At 40.3% G+C, this 27,664-nt stretch overlaps 1 protein-coding gene across 4 annotated transcripts in view; it reads left to right on the forward strand.

The window, feature by feature from the left end:
• The window catches only part of iqsec1b (IQ motif and Sec7 domain ArfGEF 1b), a 356,990-nt gene that overhangs the window by 266,971 nt on the left and 62,355 nt on the right, over nt 1-27,664 (forward strand). Inside the window, exon 1 of one of the 4 annotated variants that reach the window (XM_041815650.1) lies at nt 14,380-14,486. The exons of the other annotated variants lie outside the window; for them this stretch is intronic. Within the exon in view, the coding sequence (XP_041671584.1) occupies nt 14,410-14,486 (77 nt within the window). The 5' untranslated portion in view covers nt 14,380-14,409. Of the gene's footprint in view, nt 1-14,379; nt 14,487-27,664 lie in introns of those variants that run through there. 4 annotated transcript variants of the gene reach the window in all.

The raw sequence follows: 27,664 nt of genomic DNA on the forward strand, positions 1-27,664 counted from the left end.
GGAGAGTTACATTCTGCCAAATATCTGCTGTTTGTTCACCTAGTTTTGGTCGTGTTGTTGGCTCTGAACATCACAGTGCTCCTCATGCTCATGAGCTCCTAATACTGGAATAATGATGCCCTCTACTGGTCAGATATCATCACAGCCAAGTGGCATGAAACATTCAGATTTAACTCGTAAACATCATGTTGGAGCATATTTTAATGATTAAAAAGCCCCACAAACAGATCTTTAGACCTTTATGAGAGGCATTATGAGCCTAGGCACCTTTGTGATGACAGACCTCAATTCCAAGAAAAGTTGGGACATTGTTTACAATGTCATTAAAAACAGAACACAGTGATTATTTGATATTTCAGTCCACAACTTGAAATGTATAACAGAAAGACAACACACTTTCAGTTCAAACTGAAAAACTTTTTTGTGTTTTGAAATATGCATGCACTCTGAATTTGATGCCAGCAACATGCTTCAAAAAAGGTGGGACAGGAGCAAGAAAAGCCTTGGTAAGATGTAGTATGCAAAAAAAAAAAAAAAAAAACACCTGGGACATTCCACAGGTAACTGATAACATGTGATAGTACTATAATTGTGCATAAAATGAGCACTCTTTAAAGCCTGAGTCTTTCACAAAGGCATAAGTTTCTCCACTTTGTGAAAGCCTGCATGGACAAATAGTCCAATAATTGTTTTTTTAGCAGCCTTCCTCAACGTGCAAATGCAAAGAATTTAGAGATTTCAACATTTAAAAATTATCTCATCAAAAAATTCAGGAAATCTTCAGAAATCACTGCAAGGCGAAGCAAGGCCCAGGACAGATATTGAATGCCCATGTATGTCATAAAACCTGGCATCTGTCTGTAATGGATATTACAGAGAAATGGGCCCTGAAACACTTAGAACTGTTTGCAGTTAACACAGTATCATTGCATCTACAAATTACTCTCTTCCATGCAAAGGTAAAGCGTATACCAACCACTTCATCAGGCTAAAGTGGAAAATGATCATCTAGACTATAGTGAAAAAGTCAGCATCTGTGGTGGTGCATTACATTACTTTCACATTTGTGAAGGCTCCATTAATTCTGAGAGGTACATTCAGGTTTTGAGAAAGCTTGTGCTTCCATCTGGATGGCGTCTTTTTCAGAGGCACCCCTAAGTTTTTCAGCAAGACGATGCCAAGCTACATTGTGCATGAGCTACAACATCATGGCTTCACAGTAAAAGAATGCTAGTATAAGAGTGACCTGCATGCAGTCCAGACCTGTCTCTCACAGAATTCTATGGAGCCCCATAAAGCACAAAAAATGACATTCTAAACCTTGCACTGTTTAGCAACTAAACATAAACATCAAGAAGAATGGGTGTTGTAACACTGCTGCAGGGATGGAGCCACAGGTGTTAAATATTCAGGGCTTAGCCCAAATTTTGGAGGGTGCAGGGGTGTGCCTCCCCTAAAATGTATGGCTTACTGGTAATTTATGTGCACAATTTTCATGCAATTAAAAAAAAACACATTAAGATTTGAGACGCCTATGAATTTAATGTGGGCAAAAAAGCAGTTTGACCCCAAGATAAGAAGAAAACTTTTGGAGCCAAGATAACTTTTTCAGATCTAATGTCTTCATCATTCTCAAATAAGTAATTTAACTTCTGCTAACTAGGAAAGGGTGGTAAATGCCTGAGCTTTATTGTTTAAAGTTGCATAACAGAGAGTTTATAATGGGAACTATTTATTTGAAGGAAAAGAAACTAAAAGTAAAATGCGGTTTTAGATAAAGCTTTATTCATTGATATTCATGTTTTGTAGAAATGCAGAAAATTTTGATATTTGATACAGTATAAAACGTTTATATTCCCATGCGGTTTTTGTTATAATTTTCTTTTCCATTCATCTAGCATAACACTAAACAACAACATGGCTTTTACCCCCCTGGGCTTAAGCCCTCTAAGCCTCCCCCTCACTCCACCCAGTGAACAGCAAACATGCTCATGTCCCAACTTTTCTGGAACATGTTGCAGGCATATCATTCAGAATGTTTTATTTCAATAAAGATCAATTTTATCAGTTTGAACATTCAATTTCTGGTCTCTTGCCTTTATTTATTTGAATATACGGTTGGTTGAAAAGGATTTGCGAATCACTGATCTTCCTTTTTACTCACATTTGCCCCTACTCTTTTTGAATTTGGTTTGGACATGCTAGCTCTTATAGTCTTACGTGGCTGAATTGTGTTATATATCTTTAAAAGTTAATTTATGCATACTTCCAGGCCTTGTGAACAAGCTGCTGCATCATCATCACTGAAATATGAGGCCTTCTGTCTGTATTATTAACCAAATCTTCTAAATATTACATGAAGTTTCACCAGTGAGGAATGAAACTGAGAGCATGCTGCACTTACAACTCTCACCATATTCTACAAAAACTTCAGATAACATTAAGTATGCAGGGCACACTGCTGTTGCTCATGGCTTTATTGACACTTAATAGCATTTTAAAATTAGAATTATAAAACTAAAGACAGTCATCTCTAAATCATTTTCTCCACACAGGCGTGCACGTAAGATTTTACAGCCCTGATTAATGTCTGCAGAGTTTCTTTCAGCTTTATATAGTCCTCCAAAACTCTGAACAGTTCAGGGCTGAGAGTCCAAATCATTTTAAAGGATATAAAACCTCCATTCTTAGTGTGGATTTTTGTCCCTGCAGAATATCTTCCAGCTGATGGAAGGTCATTTTGATCACATGACCCGGCAGATGACATGCTGATCCCTAAACTGGTATAAGCCATCAGTGCATCAATTTTGTCAAAGTGTAGCACTTTGACTTGCCTTCTGGATGTGTGTGAGAGGTTGAATATGACAGGCAGTGTATGGTCTTTTAGTAGCCTGAAGACTACAAAGTGCTGTGTAATTACAGCCTATACACCATTTACAATGTAGTTCTTTGACCCACTGAACTTCATTGAATAGCTCTTGTGAATCTCGCCTCTAAATGATCCTTCTCTGCCTTTTTCCTCAAATAGGCTCTTAGTTACATTCACTAACCACCTCTCTGAACAGCAACTGTGAATCTTTCCTCAGCTGAGTGCAAAGAGCTCTCTTCTCTTTCACTCTAAAATCAAAATCGCTCTTTAAAGCATTTACAATACAAAAGAGGTTTCTGGGAGTTTTTTTCTGCCCACACAGATTAACTACTGTCTGAAGTATTGATCAGAGGTTGCAATGTGTCTTCTGAGTGTGTGCTTTATCTGAGGCTGATGTGTTTCCACCCAAGGGAGAAATTTTCAGCTGTAATGCTGTGCCAGAATGTAGAGTTGATGGCAAATGTTCAACAGGGATTGCAGCATCTTGGAGAGCAGCGAGGACAGAGAAATATCCTGTAAAGAGGAGTTTTTGGCATCTAAGTAAAGAGATTTTATATGTAGAAATAATGGAAATGCCCTCTTGGTGACTTCTGCTTTTATTTCTATTGGTGTCCCCTATCAGTGCGATAAGTTGGTCAAAAGTTCCCATTCACTTTCCTCTTGTGCACAGGTTTGTTTGTGTCTTTCTTCACAGCACTCCCACTCCCCGCTGCTTCATGTTGCAATGTGTGAAACAGTGCTGCTGATCCCCACACTGTCACAAGCTGTCCTGCTTTCAGGGGCTTATGGAGAAAAGGTACCAAGCTGCTTTATCCTCATTAGCATCATTACATTATGACGCGCCTGCAGCTATTGTTGTTTACTCTGCTTCCAGCCCACCCTCCCTCTGTCGCCCTTGTTTTTCTGCCCCTCCCTACCTCTGACGGAGCACCACTGGAAGCTAAACTGTGCATTTTATTAAATTTTCAAGAGAGCTATGTAGATAAGGTGAGACAAGGTGATGTAAGAGTGGGTGAGGCCACTGTTGTTCGCACATTACTTTTATTAAAGGTGTTAAGTTGTGCAACCACAAGGAGCACCATTTTAAATGCCCTTGAGCAGTTCTTCATGGAGTGAGGCCAGCAGTAGCTGCAGGGTCAGACTGACTGCTGAAAATATACTCTACAAGGCACATCCTGTTTATAAATGTGGCATTTTTTGTTGAGTTTTAGAAGAACTATTGTTACTTTTTCAGCTTTATTTAGCCTGAGAAAAATGGTGATGTCATTCAAATATTTGGGCCTAATTCCTGGCAACTTTGCAACCTTATGACCTCATGCAATTGCCCAAATCTATTAGTTTCCATGTAAAATTTCTTTTTGCAGGTTTTATAAGTCTTTTCATGTGTTCTTATAGGATATCCCAGCATTCCAGTTAGGTGGTCAAGTCTGGCATGCCCCACACCTCTCTTGAAATCTGACTATCCACAGCTGGTGCCATCCCAAACTCATAACTGGCTTAAATTGAGCTGTCAGTGGAGGGACTTGCTGTGTGCCAAAGTCAGCTGGAGCTCAATAATGATCTTCCCACTCTATTGTTGCTCTTGCTCAATAAGTAATTTCCCCGTTCGAACCCTCAATCAATAAATAATAATAATAATACTTTTAACCTGGAACCTGGTCAACCTGCTTCCTGAATCCTGCAAAAGTCGACAAAAACAGGACTGGAAAACAGAAAAGAAGAATGCATTCCATTCCATTCACTTAATTCACAGTTAAAGAAAGCTTTTGGCACTTTAAAAACTACCAGGGACCTTCTTCTGATATTGAGCTTTATTGTAGTGTTCGTACTGTCAATGATGTTTCATATAGTGTTCGTAGAATGATTTATAATGTCTTCATCAACAGCTGACAGCCACTGTTTATGGGCTGGTGACATTTCTATTATAAAAAAGGGCCTAGTCATTTGTCAATAGGAGAAGTTGCTGTGTCACTCTTGGATTGTGAGAGGGGTCTGGCTGAAGACCACAGGTCTCAGACGGCCCCTCTTGCAGACCACGACTGTGAGATGCTGCCTCTGTCAAGACAGAATCGAAGTCATTTGCTGGTACAATGTGTTTGCTGTTTTAGAAGGTTTTTTTTAAATCAGCTTTATTCATAAACAAAGTAAAACAGTTACATTTATAAAGGAACCTCATCGCAAACACTACAGATTAAGCAAAATCTCATAAATAAGTCAAGAAAGAAAGATCTGGGAATTAAGTATGTACAGTCCCATTTTAGTAGCAGTTACACAAACAATAACCTCTTTAGCTTCATAAGCTTTAGCTAACATACCTAAGCTAGCTACATAGTTAATGTTACTTCATATGCCAATGTAACTACGTTAGCAGTAGCTTTAGCAACATGAGCTTTAACAAATTTAGTAAATGCTGATGTAGCTACATTATCTTTGTAACGAATATAGCTTTACAGCATTAGCTAATGGCACTAATGTAGCTTTTTAGCTTTAACTACATTAGCTATGCAGCTTTTTTACATAGATAAAACTCTGCATGGGTTATTGAGATTTTTGGGTTAATGAGAACTTTAAAAGGTGTACAGTCTTCAGCTACGTTACCTACATAGCTGAAGACAAGGGAAAAAAATCTTTTTCTCCATGAAAACACTCGCTAACACTGCTTAAGCTAAAGTGAAAGAGGCTATGTTAACTATATTAAAGTGTTTTATGGATTACTAGGTTTTTTTCATGTGAGCAGACTGTTTACTCTGTTTTATCAAGTGTTTTGTAATTCAGTTTAGAAGGTCAGATTCTTGATTTTTAATTTATGGTTTCCTTACGCTTGTACTATTGCTTACCCTAACCAGAAGTTTATGCCGATTTTATTTTGTAAGTTTAACCGTGTATTTCCATCCTAACAGAGGCTGCGTCTCACAGTAGTGGTCTACAAGAGGGGGCATCTGAGAGTTGCTGTCCCAAGTATTGTGGTTGAAGTGTTATTCTCCGTTGTAAATACTTGAGGTTGATAACTTGTGTCTTCTACAGAAGCACTCAAAACTCTTTTTGAAGAAAACTAATGGTTGTGGCTCTTTTTTTAAATGTGTTGCCACAGGCCGCTAGCAACTTCCTTTGGATTGTAACAAAGCAAATTTTCTTTTGTTAGTTAGTAGGACACTTCATTTAAAAATCTTTTTGAGTTCTCATATACTTAATCTCAAAGCATGTATATGCTTCCTACTTGTTTTGATATCTTTTATACATTCTCAATACCTAGCCCTGCATAAGTCATGCCTTTTTAGACACCCCACTGCAGTCAAAAAAGTCTTGATATGCACCAGCAGGTAACGATGAAAAGTTAGCATCCTGGCAACAATGTTTACTGTACCTGTTCTTGTTGTATCACTTATTTTATGCAGAGTAGTCTTAATTACAGTTGATAGATCTAACGGCAAAAAGTGATAGATTTGATCATAAAGTTTTGGTGATTACAGAACAAGTGAAAGGATATTCTATGGCATTTCTCAAGATCCCAAAAATGATATTATTAAACATATTTTTAACATTGATTTTCAGGCAAAGTAACTTTGGAGTTGCCTTAAGGCATTCAGTAGACATAATGGTTGAAAAGTTCACCAGAAAAGAAAGATAGTGGGTTCAGTGTTCATTTTTATTGTATTTGGAGCACCAAAACACAATGATTTTTTTCCCCAGACAGCCTTAGACCAGATTTGTTGTTGATGCAGGAGAAATTAACATTTGCAGGTCAACAAAGTCAACAGTTCTGCCCAGCCTGATGTTGACAGAGCATCTACCTGTACAGATGGTGCCTCCTCCTCAGTAGCATCCCAATATGTGTTGAATAAATGACCTATTTATAACAACACTTTGCATAGTCATGTTTATTAAATCTGCAGTCAGCTTTTAGCACTGACTTAATGTAGGCCCCTCAGGGATTCGTGTTATTGCTTTCTGAAACTCTTTACCACTGCAGGTGTCAAATGACGAAATGATCCACGACACAACAGATTTGTGTTGCTTATAACTTAAAGCCCCTTCACACTGGAGGTGAGGAGTTTAAAAAAACATGAATAAAAAAACCTAAAGGAAAGGACTGTCTGACCTCAAGGTGAAGCAATAAAAACACCCAAAAATATAGCTACAAATTTAACTTGCATGTTTGATTTCCTTTCTTCCTTCCATTAAATATCTGTCCTAAAGAAATTGTTTCTCAAGACCTGGTCAGCATCCTTACATGCGTAGCTTTCCTGTAAAAACTGGCCTGCCTTCACAGACTGTCCACCATCTACTGTGTATGATATGTTTACTATAAGTAGCTCATACAGCCTCACTTTAAAAGCCCTATCATTCCCTTTTACCAGACCAGATAGCTGTAAAAAAAATGCTTTCAAACTGCATGGTAACAGTTAAGGAATGCAAGGTTTCTCATATTGACCAAACTTAGAAAGTTAACACTAGTCTAAATCTGCAGCTTTCATTTTCAGTCTTTGTTGAAATGTCTCTTGAAATCAGAGGCACTGGTTGTGAACAGACAAGGTCGGCAACTGTTTGGGGCCCCTTAACAGAGGAGGGCCCCAGAGGGCTTACATACTTAAAACCACAGCAGCAGCTCAAAATGTGCAAAGTTTGCATTGACTGGAGGAAACCTCCCTAGGGGTGCCCCATCTAATTCCACTGATAGCAAATGACTCCCAACTTCCCAACTCAGCTCTGAGCTTCAGTGGAGGGAAATAAAAAACTAAAACATAAAAGAGTCAGATTTTAAAGTTGATCACTCTTCAGCTCTTATTGAGGTTAATGCTTGTATTTATTCCTTAAGCGTGGAGTTAATGTGACAGTTTCTGGGTGTTCCTCTTGATGCTGACTGTATCAGTGGTGGTTGTTGATTGGCATTTTGACTTTTCGTCTTAGTTACCATATATTTTGAAATTGCAAGGTTTTTAATGTTTGTATATTTTGAAATTGCTGTGATCTTAGGAAAAAGTGTTTATGGTCAGGTTTTGTTATATATAACCTATGCAGGTTTAGAGGATCCCCAAGTGCATCTTTGCAAAGGTCCCAAACACAGGCTAGAGAGGCCAAAGCAGTTGCCTACTGGAAATGTAATAACAAAATTCCCACAAGCATAATAACTATGATATTTGCAAGGTTTGATGACATTAGTGGGAAGGTAAAAATTGTCATAATTTCTCACAAATGTACAGTAATATGAACATGAAAAAAAAAATATAAATATATATATATATTTTTTTTTTTTACAACTGCCAGTGGGTTCAAGTCAGCTTAGGCTCAAGTCACTTGAAAAACAAGGCCATGGTCATTTTTTTGTTTGCCATGAAACAGGAAGTAGTTTTTCAGTCTGAAAACTGTGAAAGTTTCCCACAAATGTAATATGAAGTTCAAAACTTTCTTAAATCACAGGGAGTCCAAGTCATCTTAAACTCAAATAACATAAAAAAATCAAGCCTTTTTTTTTTTTTTTTTTTTGTTCGCCATGAAACAGGAAGTAGTTTCATAGCCTTAAACAACTAGTAAAGCTATGAATCTTAACAGAGTGGATTAAGATGTGTCCAAACAGCTTTCTGACAAAATTATACATAATAATCAGAAAAACATTGTTCTCCCAGCTAGTTTTATTGTTTTAAAAAATAAATTTAAAAAGCCTGTCCACTCAAAATTTGTTGTCATCTCAGGAAGTTTGTACCCTGTTTGTTTAAGACAAAGTGACTTGCTTTAATAGCGAGAGCCAGCACAGCCTCAGCCTCTTGAGTTTTGTTTACATGCAGAACAAATTATGTTTTTGTCAGCTCTCTATTACCTGTAAAGTTACTCGTTTGGATTCATGGCTCTACAAGTAAGTGTCTTAAGAGTCTGGAAAGAACTTCTTGATTTGTGGTGATCAAATTCATCCATCCATACGTTTTCTATTCTGCTTATCCCATTGGGCGTCGCGGGGAGGCTGGAGTCTATCCCATTTGTCATTGGGCGAGAGGCGGGATACACCCTGGACTGGTCACCAGTCAATCACAGGGCTGACATTTAGAGACAGTCAACCAGGCACGCTCACATTCACACCTACGGCCAATGTAGAGTCACCAATTAACCTGACAAGCATGTGTAGTGGTGGGAGGAAGCCAGAGTGCCCACACGTTCACGGAGAGAACATGCAAACTCCTCACAGAAAGGCCCTGATTAGGAAGTGAACCAGGGACCTTCTTGCTGTGAGGCAACAGCGCTAACCCCTGCACCGCCGTGCAACCCCGTGATCAAATTTGAGTCATTGAAAAGGAAACTGCTAATACATTTGTGGGAAATTTATTGAATGTGTGGTATTATTGCATTGAAGGCTGCAGATTTGTATTACATTTGTGGTTTACATTTGTGGAAAGTTATTACGTTTGCAGGTGTTACAACAGACCCCCTTAACGCTAAACTAAGTGGACAAATTATCTGAAATACTCCTTTAAATAGACCAGAAAGTATGTAAAAATGAATTTTCTATTAGCTGTATGGAATACTCATAGTTGCTGATTTAGTCATGAGAGCAGCTTCAAACAGGTGGAGAGTTTTCATCAAGTTGAGCAAATTGGGAAACTCAAACTAAATTTTTTTCTCAGTTTTAAAGTTTTTGGAAATTTTGTCAAAAGTGCTTCAACTCTGTGATACATCAAATTTAGCCTTTTCAAGCATTTTGGTTAGACAGCTATTTTTTGCAACTTATTTTCTGGAAGAGGAATGAAATAATTGAAAGACAACAATACAAAAAAAAAAATAATTCCAACAGTAAAGTTATATAAAAAAATTTTATGATGTTTGCAGTTGCCTGCTTCTTTTCTAGGCACTAGCTTGCAGAAAAGGAAATAATCCAACCCTACCGGTGTCTATTTTTGTGCTCACAATAGAAAGTAAGACTTTCAGCAGCGATATAAACAGCTTGCTAAGACACAGTCTGGCAAGGGAAGCTTTAAACCACACTGATGTTTTTATAGCCAAAGCTGAACTTGAGCTAAACGGGGACACCACCTGTCAGGAGGAGCCATTAGTGGGAAATCCCATTACCAGTAATCCTATAGGCCCAGTGGTACGAGCGTAACAACCAGGCTCCACTCTCACCCTTCCGTCCCTGTTTGTCCCTCCTGGCACCGCCAACAGTCTTGCTACCACACCAGTTGTCGTGGCAAAAGGCCCGTGAGTGCCAGGGTTAGAAGGGGGCACGACCCCTGGCAAACTTCCTCCCAGGTGGATAGAGAGGCTCACTCAGGATATTAATGCCGCTCCATGCCAGCTGCAGTTTACAGACGCAACAGTAAGTCCTGCCCTCTGAGGTTGTTCTCAGAAAAAAGAATACGATTGTCTGTGTGCTTGTCTGGTTTGACTTCCTTGTTTTGTCTGATACGGGCTTTGTGTCTTATTGTTAGCTTGTCTTTCATCCCACTATGGCAGTTAAACAATTGGGTGAAATCCCAACATGGCCATTTTTAGTCAAAGAAAGTATGTTGCCCTTCATATGAGGGCCATGTGAGTCTGTAATGCTGAATGTTTAAAACACTAACAGTTGCAACTAAGCATTTGGTCAAATTCATAAGCATATGTTCTTAATGGTTGCTCTAGTTTAGACATTTTTCCAACTTTACCTCCAACTGTTGTCATTGTAAGTTCTTGCAGCATGCTGACTGCAGTGATGTTGTAATTAGCCACAGCTGTCTTTCAGCTAAATCCTGTTCAAAATGCTTACAAAGACAATACTGACACGCCAATGTTTAGCATGCTAACCTTGTTTACCATCTTAGTTCAGCTTGCTGCTATGCTAATGTTCGCTAATTAACAACAGATGCTAAGTAAAGCTGAAAACAAAGGGAATGTCTTCAGTTGTGCAGGTTTTGGTCATTTTGCAAAGTTTTGGACAATTTACGATTGCAGCCTGATGTTAGTTGGAAAATTCCACCAATCTGTTTCAGATGTCCTGGAATTATGTGCAAATGTTTATTTTTTCTCAGTGTTATAGCTGTTGACATGTTTCACACTGAAAATACCATAAGGGACAGACATTGCAACCCCTATAGAGATGTGATTGATTTTCATTTACCTACAAGGTTGCAGCTGTTTAACTGAGCTCAGTTGAGATTTTCAAAAACCTTGTTTATGAATGGTAAATGGACTTGAGCTTGTGTAGCACTTTTCTAGTCTTCTGACTCTTCTTAGCTCTTTTTCCATGTCACAGTCACCCATTCATACAACCCCACACTGATGGCGGAGGCCGCTTTGTAAACCGTCCATCTGTATTTACAAATCAAATTCGTATGCATGCACTCACTGCTGACATAACAGCAGCCTTGCCTTGCCCAAGGACCTCAACATGTGTCTGCAGGAGCTGGGGATTAAACCACCCCACATTCCAGTTAAGAGAGCACTAATTTTACCATTAGTGATGTGTTATCCCTGAACAAGCCTTTTTTTGTTATTGATCGACAGGATAGGGTTGCACTTATAAATTTGTATGATCACAGGTCAGTACATTATCAAATCTGGCTGGTCTAATAGGTAACAAATGAAGACCTGATGGGAGCTAAAGAGCTGGCTTTACTGGCTGATCTGAGGCAAATATTCCAGCCATTGGTTTGCACCAACTATGCAGAAGTTCAAATGTAGCCTAGATTGAATGGAAGCTCTTACTCACAACTTAAGGTGTTGCACCAGTTGAGAAGTTTTCAACACAAGCTTAATATATGATTTAAATCTAACATTTACTGTACCTGCAAGTACAATCTGGTTGTCTTGGTAAAAGATTTGAAAGGTGTTAGCGGCTGTTTGGTGTCAGCAGTGTGTTCTCAATGAGTGGAAATAATTTCTGCCATCCAACAATAAAGTACTGTTTAACTATCTTTTGTTGGTTTCACCTCTCATTATCACTTTTGTTATTTTATACAGGCTCTTTAGTGCAGGGTTTAGACACTCAGCTTGTTCACCCAAATGTAAAGAACCAGACTTCAAAACCAAAGATATCAGCTTTTGTAAAGTCAGCTAAAAGTTCTAAATCAACAACCGAGATTTTTTAAGAGATGACTTTAAAGGCTTTTGCCTTTGTTACGGTCGGACAGCTGAAGAGGAAACATGAAGAGAGAGAGAGAGAGTGGGATGAAAAGCGCCAAACAGTGTTGGGATTGGGAATTAATCCTGTGACCAGGAGTGGACAGTAACTAATTACATTTCCTCAAATGACTAATTGAGTAGGTTTTTTTTCTTGTACTTGTTCCTTTTGGAGTAATTCTTAATATCAGTGCCTTTACTTCTACTAAAGTAAGTTTTAACCAGAGTAACTGTACTTAAACTTGAGTACACCACTCTTGAGTACGCAGTAGCACATAGCAAGAGGCTCCATATCACATCCCATTGCAGCTGTTCTACGCAGCAAAAACTGGAGGGTTAATGTGTTAATGTGTAAAACATTTCAAAGCTGATTTTTACTCCAGAAGTGTAATTTTAACTCTATTCTGAGTGAAATGGTCTTCAGTGTTGGAGTAGTGGATAGTGTTGATCGACCAGTATTATTTCAACTCTGTAGAGTCAATTGATCTAAGCTCTGCCCTCTGCGATTTCAAATTTGGCCGATGTGTGGATGGAGTTTCCTACATGCCTTTAGGCTGAGTGTCTAGTTTGGATGTTGCCTTTTGCCTATTTGCTCATGTTTCTGGTGGATTGTTGTTGTTTTTGTTGTTGGACACATTTGCACCATGAGTGAAGATATCCACTGAGTTAGAGGTCCAACCTGTGACTTTAGGTGCTCCTGAAGGATGCATAGTGTGTGCAATGAGGTTGACTCTTCTTTATTCTTGCCGGAGGTTTCCCACCTTGACTGATTTTTAAGAGTTACTACAACTCTGTCAACTAAAATATTCAACACTTTTAGAGTGGAGTTTAACTGTATATAGTGTGGACCAACATGGTCACGTTTAAAGTGTTAAATTGAACTCTATATGGGTTTAAATAACACTGTTATTTTTTCTGTGTATCTTACTTTATTATAGATGTGGAACTTGCCCTCAACAGCCTGGTTGGAGATCTTTTCACTTGTTGTTCTTGCCGATAAGAAAAGATCATATTTTCCTGTACGACTCCTCTCCTCAGTGTCTACATAGTACTTCAGCTAAACTTGAAATGACATACTTTTTACTATTATTTAGGTAAATCTTCACCAGGGTAACTAAACTTTTACTTGAGTACAATAGCTGTGCCCTTTTCCACCTCTGCCTGTGATCTGTGAGGACTCTATAGCCTCTGTACATGAGGGCCTGTTGGGTACAACTGAGCTAAACTTGCACACTAACTATGACTTTTGAAACACACTGGTTGCCCAGATATCAGAGTGGTTGTGATATATATATATTTTTTTGTTTTGTTTTGTTTTGTTTTTTTTTAACTATGACCTCCACAAAAACAGCAGCAGATGCTGTAATATGCATGCCAGGCCAGTAGTTGACAGTTTGACTTTCTAATGCAACAATAGGCAGATGTGCACATATTCTTACTCCTGCAGAATGTAAGCAAACAAAAATGGCTGATGCACAAATGTGTCTGTGGACAGACTATGCAGTGCAGGGATGCTATTAAAAGTGACCCTACACAGTAAAGCAAGCAAATTTCATGAAAATGTTGACAAGGAGTGAGCTGAATGAACAGAACTCAGGAGTCAGACACGTACTTGTGCATGGCTGCTGAATGGGGCCGCAAAAAGCCTGTTTTTAAAGGGAAAAGTGTATCGACAACAGAGATAGTGCCTTTTTACAACAAGATTCCACTTGTTTCAGGCTTTTAGGCACTCCAAATGCCATTATCGTGTCAATATGCAACAAAAGAAACTTTTTTCAGCTGAACTAGTTGTTAAGTATACATGGCCTAAATTCAAAAGCTGCCTGCCATTTATTATGTTATTTGTCAGAAATCTCATTAAAATAGTCTCCACCATTTGTTCCTAAAATCCTCCATCTCTGAGCCTCAGCTGAATCAGTTTTCATTTATCTGATTGACTTTCTGAGGAAGAAGAAAAGGGAAAGAGAATCTTTTCTCAAAAGACTGATTGATTTTTGTCTGCACCGCTGCTTGTTTGTCACAGTCATAATTTACTCTCCTTTTTATTTTCCACTTCACTGCCAAAGAAGTCTCTGCAATTTCCCTGCAAACAAACCCAAAGCAGCTCATCTCTTTTATTACCACAGGCTCATCCTGTGGAGGAAACGCCAATCTGTGAAATGACTGAATTAAAAAAACTGAACACCGTGCACACTTTGTTGAGTTTCTAGCGTTGTGTGCAGAGGGAGACCTTGACCTTGCAGCACGGCCGGCAGAAGCATTGACTCACTGGGCTGCATCAGGCTGGACACACAACTCCACAGAGAGGGAGGGGAAGCGGAGAGAGAGAGAGAGAGAACGAGAGAGAAGAGGGGAGGGGCAGAGAGAGTCATGTGGAGAGATTGACAAAGAGAGAGAGAGGAGGGAGATAGAGCGAGGTTGGAGAGGGCCCGGTCTCTCTCTGAGGCTGGAGGTGAATGTGTAAGGATGGTCCCCTGCTTTCATCCTGCCAGTGTCGACCATGTCTTGGGCTCCTCACTGACTCTGTGTGCCGGTAGGGCTTGCACTTCTTATGTCTCTTTTTAAAATGTCATCTACCTGTGTATTCTGCTCTTGGCATGTGCATTTCCTGTGTGAGGTGAAACTGTGAGGGGAGAGTGCTGCAGGCTCTCATTTACTCTGTTTACACCCGTCGCCCAGGCAGGTGTCTGGCAGAGATGACTGCAGCAGCTGCACTGGCATGTCCCACCATCATTCCCTCACCCCATCCATCTCTCCCCTGTAGTCTGATGTCATGGCAGCTGATGTTTGTGCTGGAGGACACCAGCAGCTAGCTGCAAACTGGGGCTGAAGGGACGTTTCAACTTTGCAGACAGTGCCTGGACTGTTGTTGTTGTCCTCTCTGTCTCTCCCCCCCTCCCTCTCCCTTTTCCTCTCCAGTCATGCAGACACTGTTGTGTCCTCCAAGCAGCTTTGCAGACATTGATTGTTGTTTTAGTTGCTTTCTGTGTTGCTGCATCCTGGTTCTCTTTTGCTGAGCGCAGAAAGGCTGTGTGATGAATCCCTATTGATCTTTTAAACAGACCCAGGAATAGTTCATTACATCAGGCTGCTCTGTGCTGACCTACACAACATACCTCTCACAAAGTGGATGGGCTCCTCTGCCATTCTCCCCATTACTGCAAATGAGATGGGGGGTCACTACAGCAGCCTCTTCTTACAGCATATCTTCATACAGTTTAATAGGTTTGAGCATTAATTCATCAATAATGAGTTTGGGGCTCCGGCCTGCGGCTCAGGATTATGTGTGACTTGTGTGATCTTGTTGGATATAATTCCATCTCTGAGGCCAGATCTGTTTTTTCACTTCTTGGTTTTATATCCTCGGGGGCAGGATTTTCAGGTTGGGTAGATTATGCAGCATTAAGCTGCTTGGTATCAGATAATTCTACAATGATGGAATCCTCAGTGGATATGAATTAACGCGGGCTGAGCTCTGCTGTTGTTTTTCACACACATGAGACTTCTAGAGTAGTTTACAGAGTATGCCTTTTGAATGATTTCCGCCAGCTGTCAGGAAATTTGTTTACTCGTCCAACATTCCAGGCCCACTTTGAATCAGCAACTCGGTCATATTCAGCAAAACAAAACTGATGATGCGAAGAGTCTTCATTGAAAATAACACATCCAAATCCCTTCTGGAGGAGCCTTTCCACCAGCGGAGCGCGCTCAAGCATTAAGGCTGTTTAAATGCAAAATACATTAGCATGTGTTAAATAAATCATGGGCCGATCAGAGGAGTTTTCAGGAGCAGTGTTCAGAGCAGGCGGGGAGCCAGGAAGCTGTGACACACGTCTGATGAGTCATCTGGCGTTCAGTTTCAAAGGTAAAGCTCAGCCGGCCGGTCGGAGGCTTGCTCCGCTGGCCCATCATTCATTATCACACCAAGGAGACTCGGGCGCGGGATCATTTTATTAATTGGCTTGCGCGAGGTTGAAGACAATACAAATGAGTCATCATTCCCACGTGACATCTTCAAATTTGAGTCATCGTCTTTGTGTTTGGAGAAGTAAATTCATTGCAGCTCATCAGAGACAGAAAAGTGACAAAGAGGCTGCAGGAATGATGTCTTATTTCACATATGCTGAGTGGAGGTGGAAAATTCAGCTCTTAGATTTGTTTGCCTGTGGGCTTCACACAGCTCAATTTGTTATAATAAATTTTACTAGCGTGAGGAGCTGCTGCTACTAAATGTCAAACCTTGCATCTTTATGTGGAGTGCAACACCTAAAATTGAATTTACAGCCAAGTCACAGTTGTCATATTAAAATCACACATATTTAAAGTTTGTTTAAAGCTTTTTTAACTAACCAAATGTATTCAAATAGAGAGCAAACACACTGTTGTAGGCCTCTCTCTGCCCTCTGTAATGGGGATTACAGTTAGTGTTTATGCAGACCCAGCACTGGTTCCCTGGCTCTCTTGGGATTGTGTCAACAGGTTGCCATAAGGCCTGCTAACATGTGGCAGGGAAAAGCTGCAGGGGATTATTCAGCTGGTGCTCACTCTGTCTCCTCCGATTATTGGACCAATTACTGTCAGCAGACATAACAGGCATTCTGGAGATGCTGTACATTGTGAACGATGGTTTGTCATGTTGCTTTAGTTTCATGGCTGCTGTTACAGCAGCGACCTATTCAACAAAGACATTATGCAAAAGAATATCTGACTTGGCATTACAAGCTTTGCCTGTAATGATTTAAATGCTTAAGGACTTGGCTTTCTATTTGCTTTGGAGATTAATTTTGGATTATGCTGCAATTGTGTGAAACTTAACAGAGATTTAAAGCACACTGATTTCCAATTTGGAAAAGTTGTTTGAGTCTGTAAATGTAGAATATGATCTCATATTTCTTTGCGAGGTGCATTTAATGGGAAACTAAAGCAACTGGAATGAGTGAAGCTTAGCGAAGGGAACTAACTGTATTATATGAGGTTTTAAATGACTCATTACAACAAAATGCATTCTGAATATTCTGATGGATAACACTGTATCACATTACCCCAATACTGAAAATCAGGGGAGTCCAAACCTAGGGTTTAAGGAAGTGCTGCTATGCTAATTCTGTTAGAAAAACATTTTTACAAGAAGAATTTATGCTTTTTTGTGACTAAGTTGAGACAACACTGTAAATGGCCAACATATTGTTGGCCAAAATAATAATCGTCACTTGATTCATAACATCCTGATGGCGTATGGCAGTAAATAGCAGTACCACTGGTATTCCAGGGACAGAGCCATTGGTAACCAGGGCTGACCACACCCCCTAAAATCTAATTGGCCTCCCCAAAATCTTGAGAATGATTGGCTGATTGTCTATTTAGCCATCACATAGGCATACTCAGTCACTTGGCATATCTTACCCTACATCAGATTGGTTTCACTAATTTTTATCCTCAAGGTATATGGAAATGGCCCCACCATCCTTATATTTTTCCCATATGTGGCCTTCAGTGGAAAAAGTTTGCTGTATGTCTACATCAGTGCAAGCAAAAAATAAATACAAATAGCCCTGAAAAACATGCTGTTTCTCAAAGCAAAGGAGACAGCAAAGGACACTATGTCATTGACTGCCGTTGGAGGACTGCTCCAATGTCGAGGATCCTCAGAATTCTTCTAAGCACTGAGACCTTCAAAGGGTCTCTTAAAGAGAATTCTTAGGACGCATAAATGTATCTTCTGTTTGCAGGAATTACCCACAAGCCAAGACCTCAACCACTCGGTTCACTTTTAAATGTCCCATTTCCACAGTAAATATGTTATCCTCAGAATTTGATGACATCAAGGTAAAGCTGGATGGGTAGAAGCAGCGCCATAAAATTTGATTATATTACCAGATTATGTTCGTTGATGAATATGATTACGTTATTATATATAATATGATTATGTGATGGTATGATAGCATATTAGACGGCGCTGGGTAAAAGTTTTACATCAGTACCATCTCCACTTTGTCTAGGAATATAGACACGACCATTCAAATAACGTTATCACACCCACTCGCTAGCATGTTCCAAGGAGGACTCTTGCCTCGCCTTTACAGGACCTGACTCACAAGGATCCTAGACTTTGAGAAACAGCAGACTAACCTTCTGACTGTAACTGTCATCTTCAAATGGGATCCATTTTAACAAAAGTACAGCTTTATGTTTACCAAGGTATATGTGTGCACATATATGCTGAGTTATGCCATAAAAACAAGTGGCATAAAATCCTACCATTATACAGATTCATGAGCTGAGCTCACTGCTGGCTGTTGAGGCTCAAGACTCTGGCTGGATTGCACTTTTCAATGAGAACTTTTTTCTATCATTCCTAACCTCACTCCCTCCTTTCCTGTCACTGGGTCTCTCTCATTACAGAGCTTGAATTATGTAACAAATCATAGGTGGACGAACATGGAGTCAAGTTGGAGTCCATGCTTTCCACTGTGGCTAAAAGCCTACATTTGCGTCAGCTGGAACATGGTGATTGTGGTTTGGCTGCTGGCTTTTCCGTTTGTTTCCCCCAAAACTAAAACACTTCCATCAGCTGAGAAGATCACATTCAGAGCAGGAGAATGTGAGGAGGAGGGATACGATGAAGACTATGTGGACGCAGTGGTAGATTAGAGCCGTTTAGTTGTCTGGACAGATGAAGAAATTAATTGGGCACATAATTAACAAACTAGTCGAAGTTCAAGACACAATGTGTATAATCCTTGCACTGAAATGTCTCTATTAATTTTGAAAAATAACTAAACCAGGGGTGCTGGTAGTCTTGTGGCTATGTCTGTGGGCCCCATGTAAAAAGGCTGTTGCCATCAAAGCAGGCAGCTCAGGTTAAATTCTAGCCTGTTTCTCCTTTCTCTCATGTCATTCCCCACTCCCTCTACCCAGTCTTAATCTGTCTATTCAGAGTCCTATCTCTATAATAAAAGGTATAAAAATCCCCAAACTATATCTATGAAAAAAATGACAAAACCTACAATACAACATGTTGAGTCAGTACTTACATTACTTTAAAGATATCAAACAGTTTTCCCAGCAGGAGAAATCATTCACTTTCATGGTCGTAACAGGATGGGACATGTCTTCGTCAACATCAGTCATTGCCATGGAAACACTGGGTGCTCCATTAAAGACTGTTATAAAAGGGAGCTGGAACTAAACTGTCATTCTGCTGCTGTATCTTATTTGTGTTTTTTGCTGTTTAATGATGGATAACAGCTGTCCTCTGCTGTACTGCCTGTATGTTCTGTTGCCCAAGTTCCCACTGTTTATCATGGCAGCAGTCCATCCAGAGTTTGTCTTCACTGGGGGGGTGACAGAGTTGAGCAAGGAATCCCTCCTATAATTCCCCAGAGAAAACCCCAGTTCTGAGGGGAATTACTCCCATCATTCCCTGCTACCTTCAACATCATCTCCTGTAAGTGTTGAGCCTGCTGGTGGAATTTACCTACAATTTTCAATTCACTCAACCTTAACATGAGGGTTTTTAACAATATGGCCCAATTACATTTGGCTCATAATGCATATTAGAACGTTAATGAGCTATATTCGTCCTGTCTGTGGATGCCTCTGTTTTGCACTAGCATCTGACTGACTAGGGCTGTCAGACTGCCTACATGAGCTTGTGTCTCAATGCGTAAATCATACATTGGCCTGTCCACTTTCTTGCATGTCATTCCCACTCTCCAGCTTCAGTTTCTGACTGTATCCAGTGTTCTGTGTTCCAGTGTTGCAATTACAGACACAGAAAGCCCAAAAATAAATCTTTGTGGACAAAACAACTCAATTCAAAACATCTCAGGGCTGTCCTTTGATAAACTCTAACAGCTGTTTCAGACTAGGTGCATGACAGCTGTGTAACGGCTGCCATGTGGCTTGATTTTAATTTCAGAGTGCATGTTAACAAGTTAAGGCTTTCAGACTGTGTTAGCACTGCATAATGTGCTGGGAATATAGAGAATAGATCACTATTTTTACCATGAATTGCATGTGTTTATCGGCCAAAACTGACAGGAAAATGTATAAAAATGTATAAAAATATATATGTCCACCTCATAAGAATATATTTGCAGTGTGTTTCTTGAAAGTAACAAGCCAAATGCAATGCTCTAATAAAGGTGTTCTCCAAACCCTAGGTTCTCAGCTGGTGGGTTGGGATGCAAAAGTGTGTTATTTGCCAGTTTAATGAAACAAAAATTTGCAGTAAAAAGTCTACAGTGTGCTTTAATTCTGAAGGATATGTCTCATTGTCTTTTTCCATCCCATTTTTTGTTCTGTTTGAAGTCCCAACTGTCCCATATCCATTAAAACTTTACAATCCAAATGTAAGAACTTTGGGTTGTAATTTGACATTTAAGAGGAGGTCGTGGTAAGTCCTGATGCCAGACCAGTTGAGAACCACTGCTCTAAGCCACAGGTATTGCTGGAGCTGTCTATTTCCACACCAGTAGAATATTTCACACAAAAGATAAAGATAATGTAAAAATCCTCAAACTAAAAGCTTGGTTTTGCATTTCTGTGCAGAAACTCCCCTTATTTGTATATTCTGCCTTTTTTTCTGAAGCTTTCCCAGCTCAGTTAGGCTGTAAAATGAATGAAGTCACTTGTAGGGAGATTAATTGAGGTAAAATTTATGAAGAAGGAAAGGGCGTTGACAGCAGGGAGATACAGCCAACACACTGCATAAAAGGCGTCTGGTATGACCGTACTGGCACAAATACACACCCAGTCTGAAACAGAAGTCAAACCTGGATTGTGTTGCAATTACAAGATTATGACAGATTACATTTTTTTTTTTTTCCAATGAAATATGCGTGAGAAGTTTAAATGCTTCACATTCAGCTGCATTCCATTCTCGTGATAACCTCTATCCATTCAAGGAAAACAATGAAGTGTGTTTCGATGTCCAGGTAACCTCAGGGAAAGGAAAGGGATGTCTGGTAAGGAGTGGCACTACTTGGCATTTAACGTGGCAGGTCTAGTCAGGCTGTTTGCTTGGCAGACAATCAGATCTCACAGTCATCCCCTCAGGACATGAAATCCTGTAACTCTTCTGCAGAAAAAGCATAGACTGCGGGGAATTCTTCATTTGCGAGAGTTCCCAAAAGTCCAGATGAGCTGCCGTTGGCGTCTTCAGAGAAACAGCCAGATAAGTATGGTTGTCACAAGAACTTTAGCTCAGCTTGACAAATAGCCTGTAAGGACGTTCGGGCCTCACCTTGTTTGAAAGCCGTTGATAAATGGTAAAACTAGAAGCCCTAAAAGCACTTTCTGGAAAATAATGACTAGGATGGAATAAATCCTTCCTGTTCTTTTTGAAATATAGCACTGTTCATCTCCCCGTACTTAAAAATCCTCTTTCCTCTCAATATCTATATTTTTCTTGCTTGGGGAAATAAATTCTGAGTGCTCAAATGATATTTCACTGGAATGGGAAGTTGCTGTGATTTTAGCTCTCCTCCAAGACATAATTGAAAATGATCCCTCGTAGTGTGCCGAGGCGTTATCTTATAGAAGTCCTCCAGCGTTACTAAGCACACTAACACTGGTTAACACAGCCACAGATAAGGTACATATTGTACAAATTCTGTCATCCATTTAATAATCATGAGAGTCATTGCCAGGCAAATTGAGCAGCAAAAGTTATTACACAAGTGTTTTGCTTCCTCTTCTTGGGAAAAGCGCTGACACTCCCTCAACACCCCACTTACATGATAAAACCATATTCAGCGGTGTGCATGCCTGAACATCACTCTGCTTGTCTGCTCGGATTTGTCATGGTTGGAGGTTCAACGGATGCACCTTTTAGACAAGAACATCCGAGACAGAAGTGAAACAAGTCAACGTAAGTTCACGACATGTTGGAATGTGCTGAAGGAAGGCGGGGTTTGTCCGGAGATATGTGGAGGAAGTGCTAGTTCAAAAGGTTAGCCGGGGTCAAATCTGAAGGGGAAGTGTTCAAGTGGAGGGAAATGGATCTCAGGGGGTAGGAAGAGTCAACCAGAGGTCTCCTCAGTTGGTCAAAGAGCTAAATCAGGACACAGTAAGCATTTTTAGTGGCCCAAGCCTTTGAACAGCTTCCCCTAAAGTCTTCTGATTCAGCAAATGTGGGCTTGAATGCAGCTATTGCCTTCATCAGCTGTTCGATGTGTGTATTCTGGTATGCATGAGGAATACTTAGAACCTGTTTGTGTTTCTCATGAAGATGAATATTGACAGTTCTACCAGATGTAACTCCCGCTCTGTCTAATTACAAATGCTGCATGGACCTCCAAGACAGAATACACTTGGCATTAGATATGAAATTCAAATGTGATGTTTGCTGGCCTTTCAACAATTTGATGTCAACCAGGCAGCAATTTAAAAGTCTGTGTTAGCAAATTTATGCTAAGTAAATTATGCAGATTGGCTTTAACATAGGGCAGAGAACTCTTTTTTTGAGGATTAAACTCAACAGAAGCAGAGAAAGCGAGTCCTATGATCAAGCCAAAACATTAGTTTTATGTGTAGAGTAATGGGTTGGAAACATTTGGTAGATGATCCTCTGAGGCGGAGCAGATGCTAGATGGATAATGTATACAAACAGAGAACATTACTTTGAATCCAAAGGGCTTTTTTGAACCATTCAGAGCTACAAACAACACATTTGACCGACTAAAACCTTATAGCACTCTGATAGCACATTTTCTTTGTTGCAGTGACATTTAACACTTTGTTTCTGGTTGGAAAGGGAACTTAATTTCACAATTTCTGTTTGGTAAGGTCTAGCTGGACTCTACAGCCATTAGAAAACAAAGACTTGGCTTTTAACTGCTAGATTTGTGGCTGTATTGCACATCTAGAGTTGTCAGGACACCAGAATTTTAAACTTAAATATGATACATCTAAAGATCAAATGATATTGATAGCTGCTTTGATACCACAGCAGCAGATTTAGACATTTTTGGCATACAGTATAGGTAAATTTCTTGTTTTATCAAAACAACATTTTATCAAACTCCTGCAAAAACTGTTTACTCTGCATGAATATATTGTCAATCTGCTTGTGCAATCTAGACTTGTATTATCAAATACAAGAAACTGTAACGTTTTAAAGTATGTAAAAAAGTATAATTGTACAAAAATTCTGACAACCTTTATGGCTAGCACGTTGATTTGTGTAATTGCCGTTTTTGCACTGGTTTCACTGGAGCTCACAGAAATGGCCACCTGTTGATGCCAAAAAAATACCTCCTGATGGCATGAAAAGGAAAAAAGGCTATTAAGCTAAATGAAACGTGTGTTAGAATATGTTTAAAAAAGTCCCTAAAGGCGATCTGAAGTGGTGTTCGTCAATCTGCTGGTGAGTTATTATTGTACGTGCAACATTTTTAAAATAAGTCTTAATGTCTGAAAAACTTAACAGCAGTTTAGTCACTAACTAACTAACTTAAGTCACAACTAAAGACACTAAAGTGAAAAAGGAGGCACTGGGGTGGAGGTGGAAGGTTGCAAAAAGTAGCTTGCAGATGTAGAATCTGCCTGCAGATCTCTATGGTGGGACATTTTGTCTTCATCTGTTGCAGATCTCTACAATGAAATGACCTCGACCATGGGGCGGGGAATGACATACATTATCATTAGAATCAGAATACCGTATATTTTTCTGCTCGCTGCAGAGGTTATGTTAAGTGTCTGTTTTTCACAACAGCATAATTTTGTGAATAAAAGTAGAAAATTTAACTAATTCATTTAATTTAATTTAAAACTAAGGACAACCCAAAAAGGGTTAGGGTTAGGCACCCAAGCCCCAAAGATTAGGGTTAAGGGTAAGCGGTAGGGGGATAAAATAAAAAGTAGAAGTCCATAAACTAAAGAAAAACCCAACAAGAGTTAGTGCTTCACTTCCCACCTGCACAGGAAAGGTCGCCCCATTGTAAAGGTCTGCCACAGGTGCCTTTCAGTCTGAGTGCAATTAGCCAATAGTGTGCAATAGAGGCAAATCAGCTGGCCATCAGCTGCTTCCTTAAGATCAGCTGAGATACCAAATATGACAGCGCTGGACTCTATAGCCTGCCTGAACTAATGCTATACTCTCAATTTATGCCTGAATCATGGCTGCAACAACAGTGGAAGTGAGCTGAGAAGTACAATCAAGCTCTACCTATAATGATTACAGTGATTTATTTTTGTCCAACATGCTTTAAGCATTTGATTAAACATTTTTACAGAGTTAATACTAACTCAGAGAAGCATAGTTAACTGTCAGAACTTGTCTATCTTGTTTATAATTACTCTTATTATATTTAGCTGTGTAGCTGTGTAGCTTTAAGTTATACTTAAAGAATACAGTGAGTGCACAAAGAAGTCGGATCACTGTTGGGCATTTTCTTGACTCAAGGTCTGGAAACCTCCCTCTATTGCTCAGGTGTTAGTTTGTCATTGCGAGACTACTTATCTTCCACTTTCAAACAAATTGAAATAATAAAAGAAGGCATCCAGATGGTTCATGGTGAATTTTCTGACAGAATTGACCACAAGCAATTGCTTGTTAACTTTCTGCCACCAGTATAGCTCAAAGCATGTCATTACTTGTACAAACACTAATATGGTCCATGTATTAATGGAGATTATGTAATCTTAAGAGACTGCTGGAGCAATGATCATGCAAACCAGCAGAGTTAAAAATAAGGGAAATTCAAGATAATGGAACCATGTTACCAAAAGATTTTAAAAATGCCTTTCAAGCCATTCACATTGTTCCCATGCTCATTGCTCACGTCTCATAGACACTGAGCTATTTTTGTCCTGTCACTATTTAACTATAAGTCAGTGGGAGTGTCCCTCATTGGGCCTCTTCCCTTTCCTTTTTTTAGATCTCCCAGGGTGTCAGTTGACAGGAAGAGCGATAAACTCCAGGTGTCAAGTGTTGCACTTTTTGACTGATTATGTAATAGCCAGCTATGTTTTGCCATAAATGAATCAGAGAGCTTTTTAGTGACGTACTAAGCTGATGTGATGACCAGAAGAGATCATTTCAGTGGAACACACAGGGCAGAGTTTCGTTTGGGTGCAATTTGAAGCTGCCAAAAATAATCCCCAATCAGCCAGGGTAATCAAGTGTGTCACACCACGATGCCACTCCCTTCCCCTGAGAGGCAGGCACACACAGTCGGCACACAACCTCAGCCTTCCAGCTCTCCTTGGCAGAGGTGAAAGCTCCAGCAGCAGGGCAGGCGGACATGCAAAACAGAGAGGAGAATGCTGTCGGATGCCAACATTAACAGCACCCAGAGATCCAGGGAGTAGACATAGGGGTTGTCTGTTCTTCAGCAGCCTCAGTGTGTGTTCTACACCGTAGAAAGGAGACGGATCAGAGGAGAGCCAGGCAGGGTGGTGCCCCCACAGCCACACCAACTAGAGCTAGATTCATACTCTATCAGTTTGAGAGAGGAGAGTTCAGCCGTCACTGTCTGTCTGGACTTCTTGTGGATTGAGAACTTCCTGTTACATTCGTTCTCTAGCTGTCTGGGGTTACTTTACTTCACTTGAGCTCCAGTGAAGGTAGGATCATGTCCATCATTCTCAGTGTTATCTTGCTGTGTATTGATTTGTCTCGCTTCGCTAATATCTTACATTTCTTTGATTTACTCCAGATTTAGGCGCTTTGCTCTGATGACACGTGAACACAAAACGGCATTTAATTTTCTCTCATTTTCATTGCATTCCTATCTTGTCTCTGACATTTTGGAGTCTAACCTGTTAGGCCTGTGAATTTCAGCTCTGCTCCTGCACAGAATGAGCCTCTGTCATTATTTCAGCCTCGTGCCCTACAGCTGATGAAGTACAGCTGCTGCCTCCGAGCTCCCCATCCCTCTCCTCCGCCTGGATAAAACGCCCTTGAAAGCAGCAGGGGCAGCGGGCACATCCATAGCCTGTCATGAACACTCAGCTTGGATCTCAGACTGCATAATTTCACCCTGCTGGTCCTGCTCAGAGCGGACAGTGGAGGGTACTGCCCATCAGTCACACTGGCTGCAGAACTGCCCATTCCGTGCAAGTTATGAGCCATGGATGGCAGGGAAGGGACATGGAGGAGAGAGAAGGAGCTGGAGGGAGCGTTGTTGGGTTAGGCCGCAAATTCTGCAAACATTTGTCACTTTTTCTTCAGTCAGCGAAGCAGTTCATGTGTTCTTAATGGTAGTGTGAGTGCGCTGCGACAAAATGTGTGACTACAAAAATGTTTAATTCAATATTGGCTTGTATAAACATTAGGTGGTTTAACTAAATGACTTTTCCAGAGCTAAATCTAATTCCTCCACTTGAGGGTGTAAATGTGCCGACTGTTTCTGCTATAAAAAGGAAAAAAGTTGGAACAGAGGGGTACAGTTCCTGCAAAAGTGTGTGGAATATTCAGAGGAATGAAAACACGGCATCACCCAAGTTCTCCACCCCACCTGAGTCACATTTCACCCAAAGAGTCTGACGCACTCAGAGCTAGGAACAAAAAACACATACAGATGAAAGAGCAGCTTATTGAGTCAGGATCTCGCTGGTCTGGACACCCTTCAGCCCCTGACCCTCAAAATGAGAAAGAAAATATAAATTTTATATGGCAGCGACTCTCTCCAGGAACTATTTTATTAGACTTTGTGTTATTTGAAGTACCAGCCTCTGCACAGCTGTGCTTATACTTTATGAATCAGAGCCTGGCAGTTCATGCTTGACCTTGGTAGCTGCAGTTAAAGCACATGAATGGTCCTTTTAACATATCTCTTTGAGCTTACTCAGTTTGCTCATTTGCAAATGACTTTGCATAAATTTGTTTAAAAATTGACCTAAACTGAGTCAGTGTTTCTCTAGAAGTGTCAGAGGGGTTAATGAGTTCAGATTTTAGCTCAGCTGCCCTTTTCATGGTCAGAGAAACTGACCCGGCAGGGCTGAGATCTGGTCTAAACAGGCGTCTCACTCTGCCTCTGGCTTCCCTGCTCTATTTCTCAAACTTTCCCCCTCTCTGTCCACTCTTCCATCATGAAATGCGGGTCTAGAGGGAGGCAATACAAGCAACCCAACCTGACAGGGGTGGTCTCTAGCCTAAACAGGCTTCCCACCCTGGTTTTGCTTTCCCTGGTCTATTTCCCACATTTTAACCTCTTCTCTTCCCTCATCAAAGAGTCTATTAGCTTAAAGAAAATGAAGGTCTAAAGCAGGGGTGTCCAAACTTTTTTCTCTGAGGGCCTCATATGGATGGTGGGGCCACTTTTATATACCTCACCTTTATGACACTGAAGTTAGTAAATCCAGTCTAACTTAGGTAAAGATGTGCTTAGTGATTGGATGTGCTTAATGGGTAGTTAATAGCTGACAAGGTAAATAGCAGTCATTTCAAGGGCTTTAGGGAGGTCAGTCAGATATCAGGGTAGTCTTGATTGGCCCTGCTGATCACTGGCTCCACATCCAAGAGAATTCTTTTCTTATTCTATAATTTTGGCACCAGGAGCAGATGCATGTTCATGTGTTTTGTTTGGCATGGGAATGCAATAGCACAAGTACTGTGGGCACTTGTCAGGGGCTGTGAGAGCTTGCATGGAGGGGAGAGGTCCTAGAGTGCTGGAGTCTAGTTTTGTAGCTGGATGTTTGGGTCCTTGGGGTCATGGGGTAGGGCAGATGTTATCAGCATTCTCACTTCCTGTACAGAGCTCA

This window comes from Cheilinus undulatus, linkage group 3, assembly GCF_018320785.1.
Source record: "Cheilinus undulatus linkage group 3, ASM1832078v1, whole genome shotgun sequence".
NCBI classification, from domain to species: domain Eukaryota; kingdom Metazoa; phylum Chordata; class Actinopteri; order Labriformes; family Labridae; genus Cheilinus; species Cheilinus undulatus.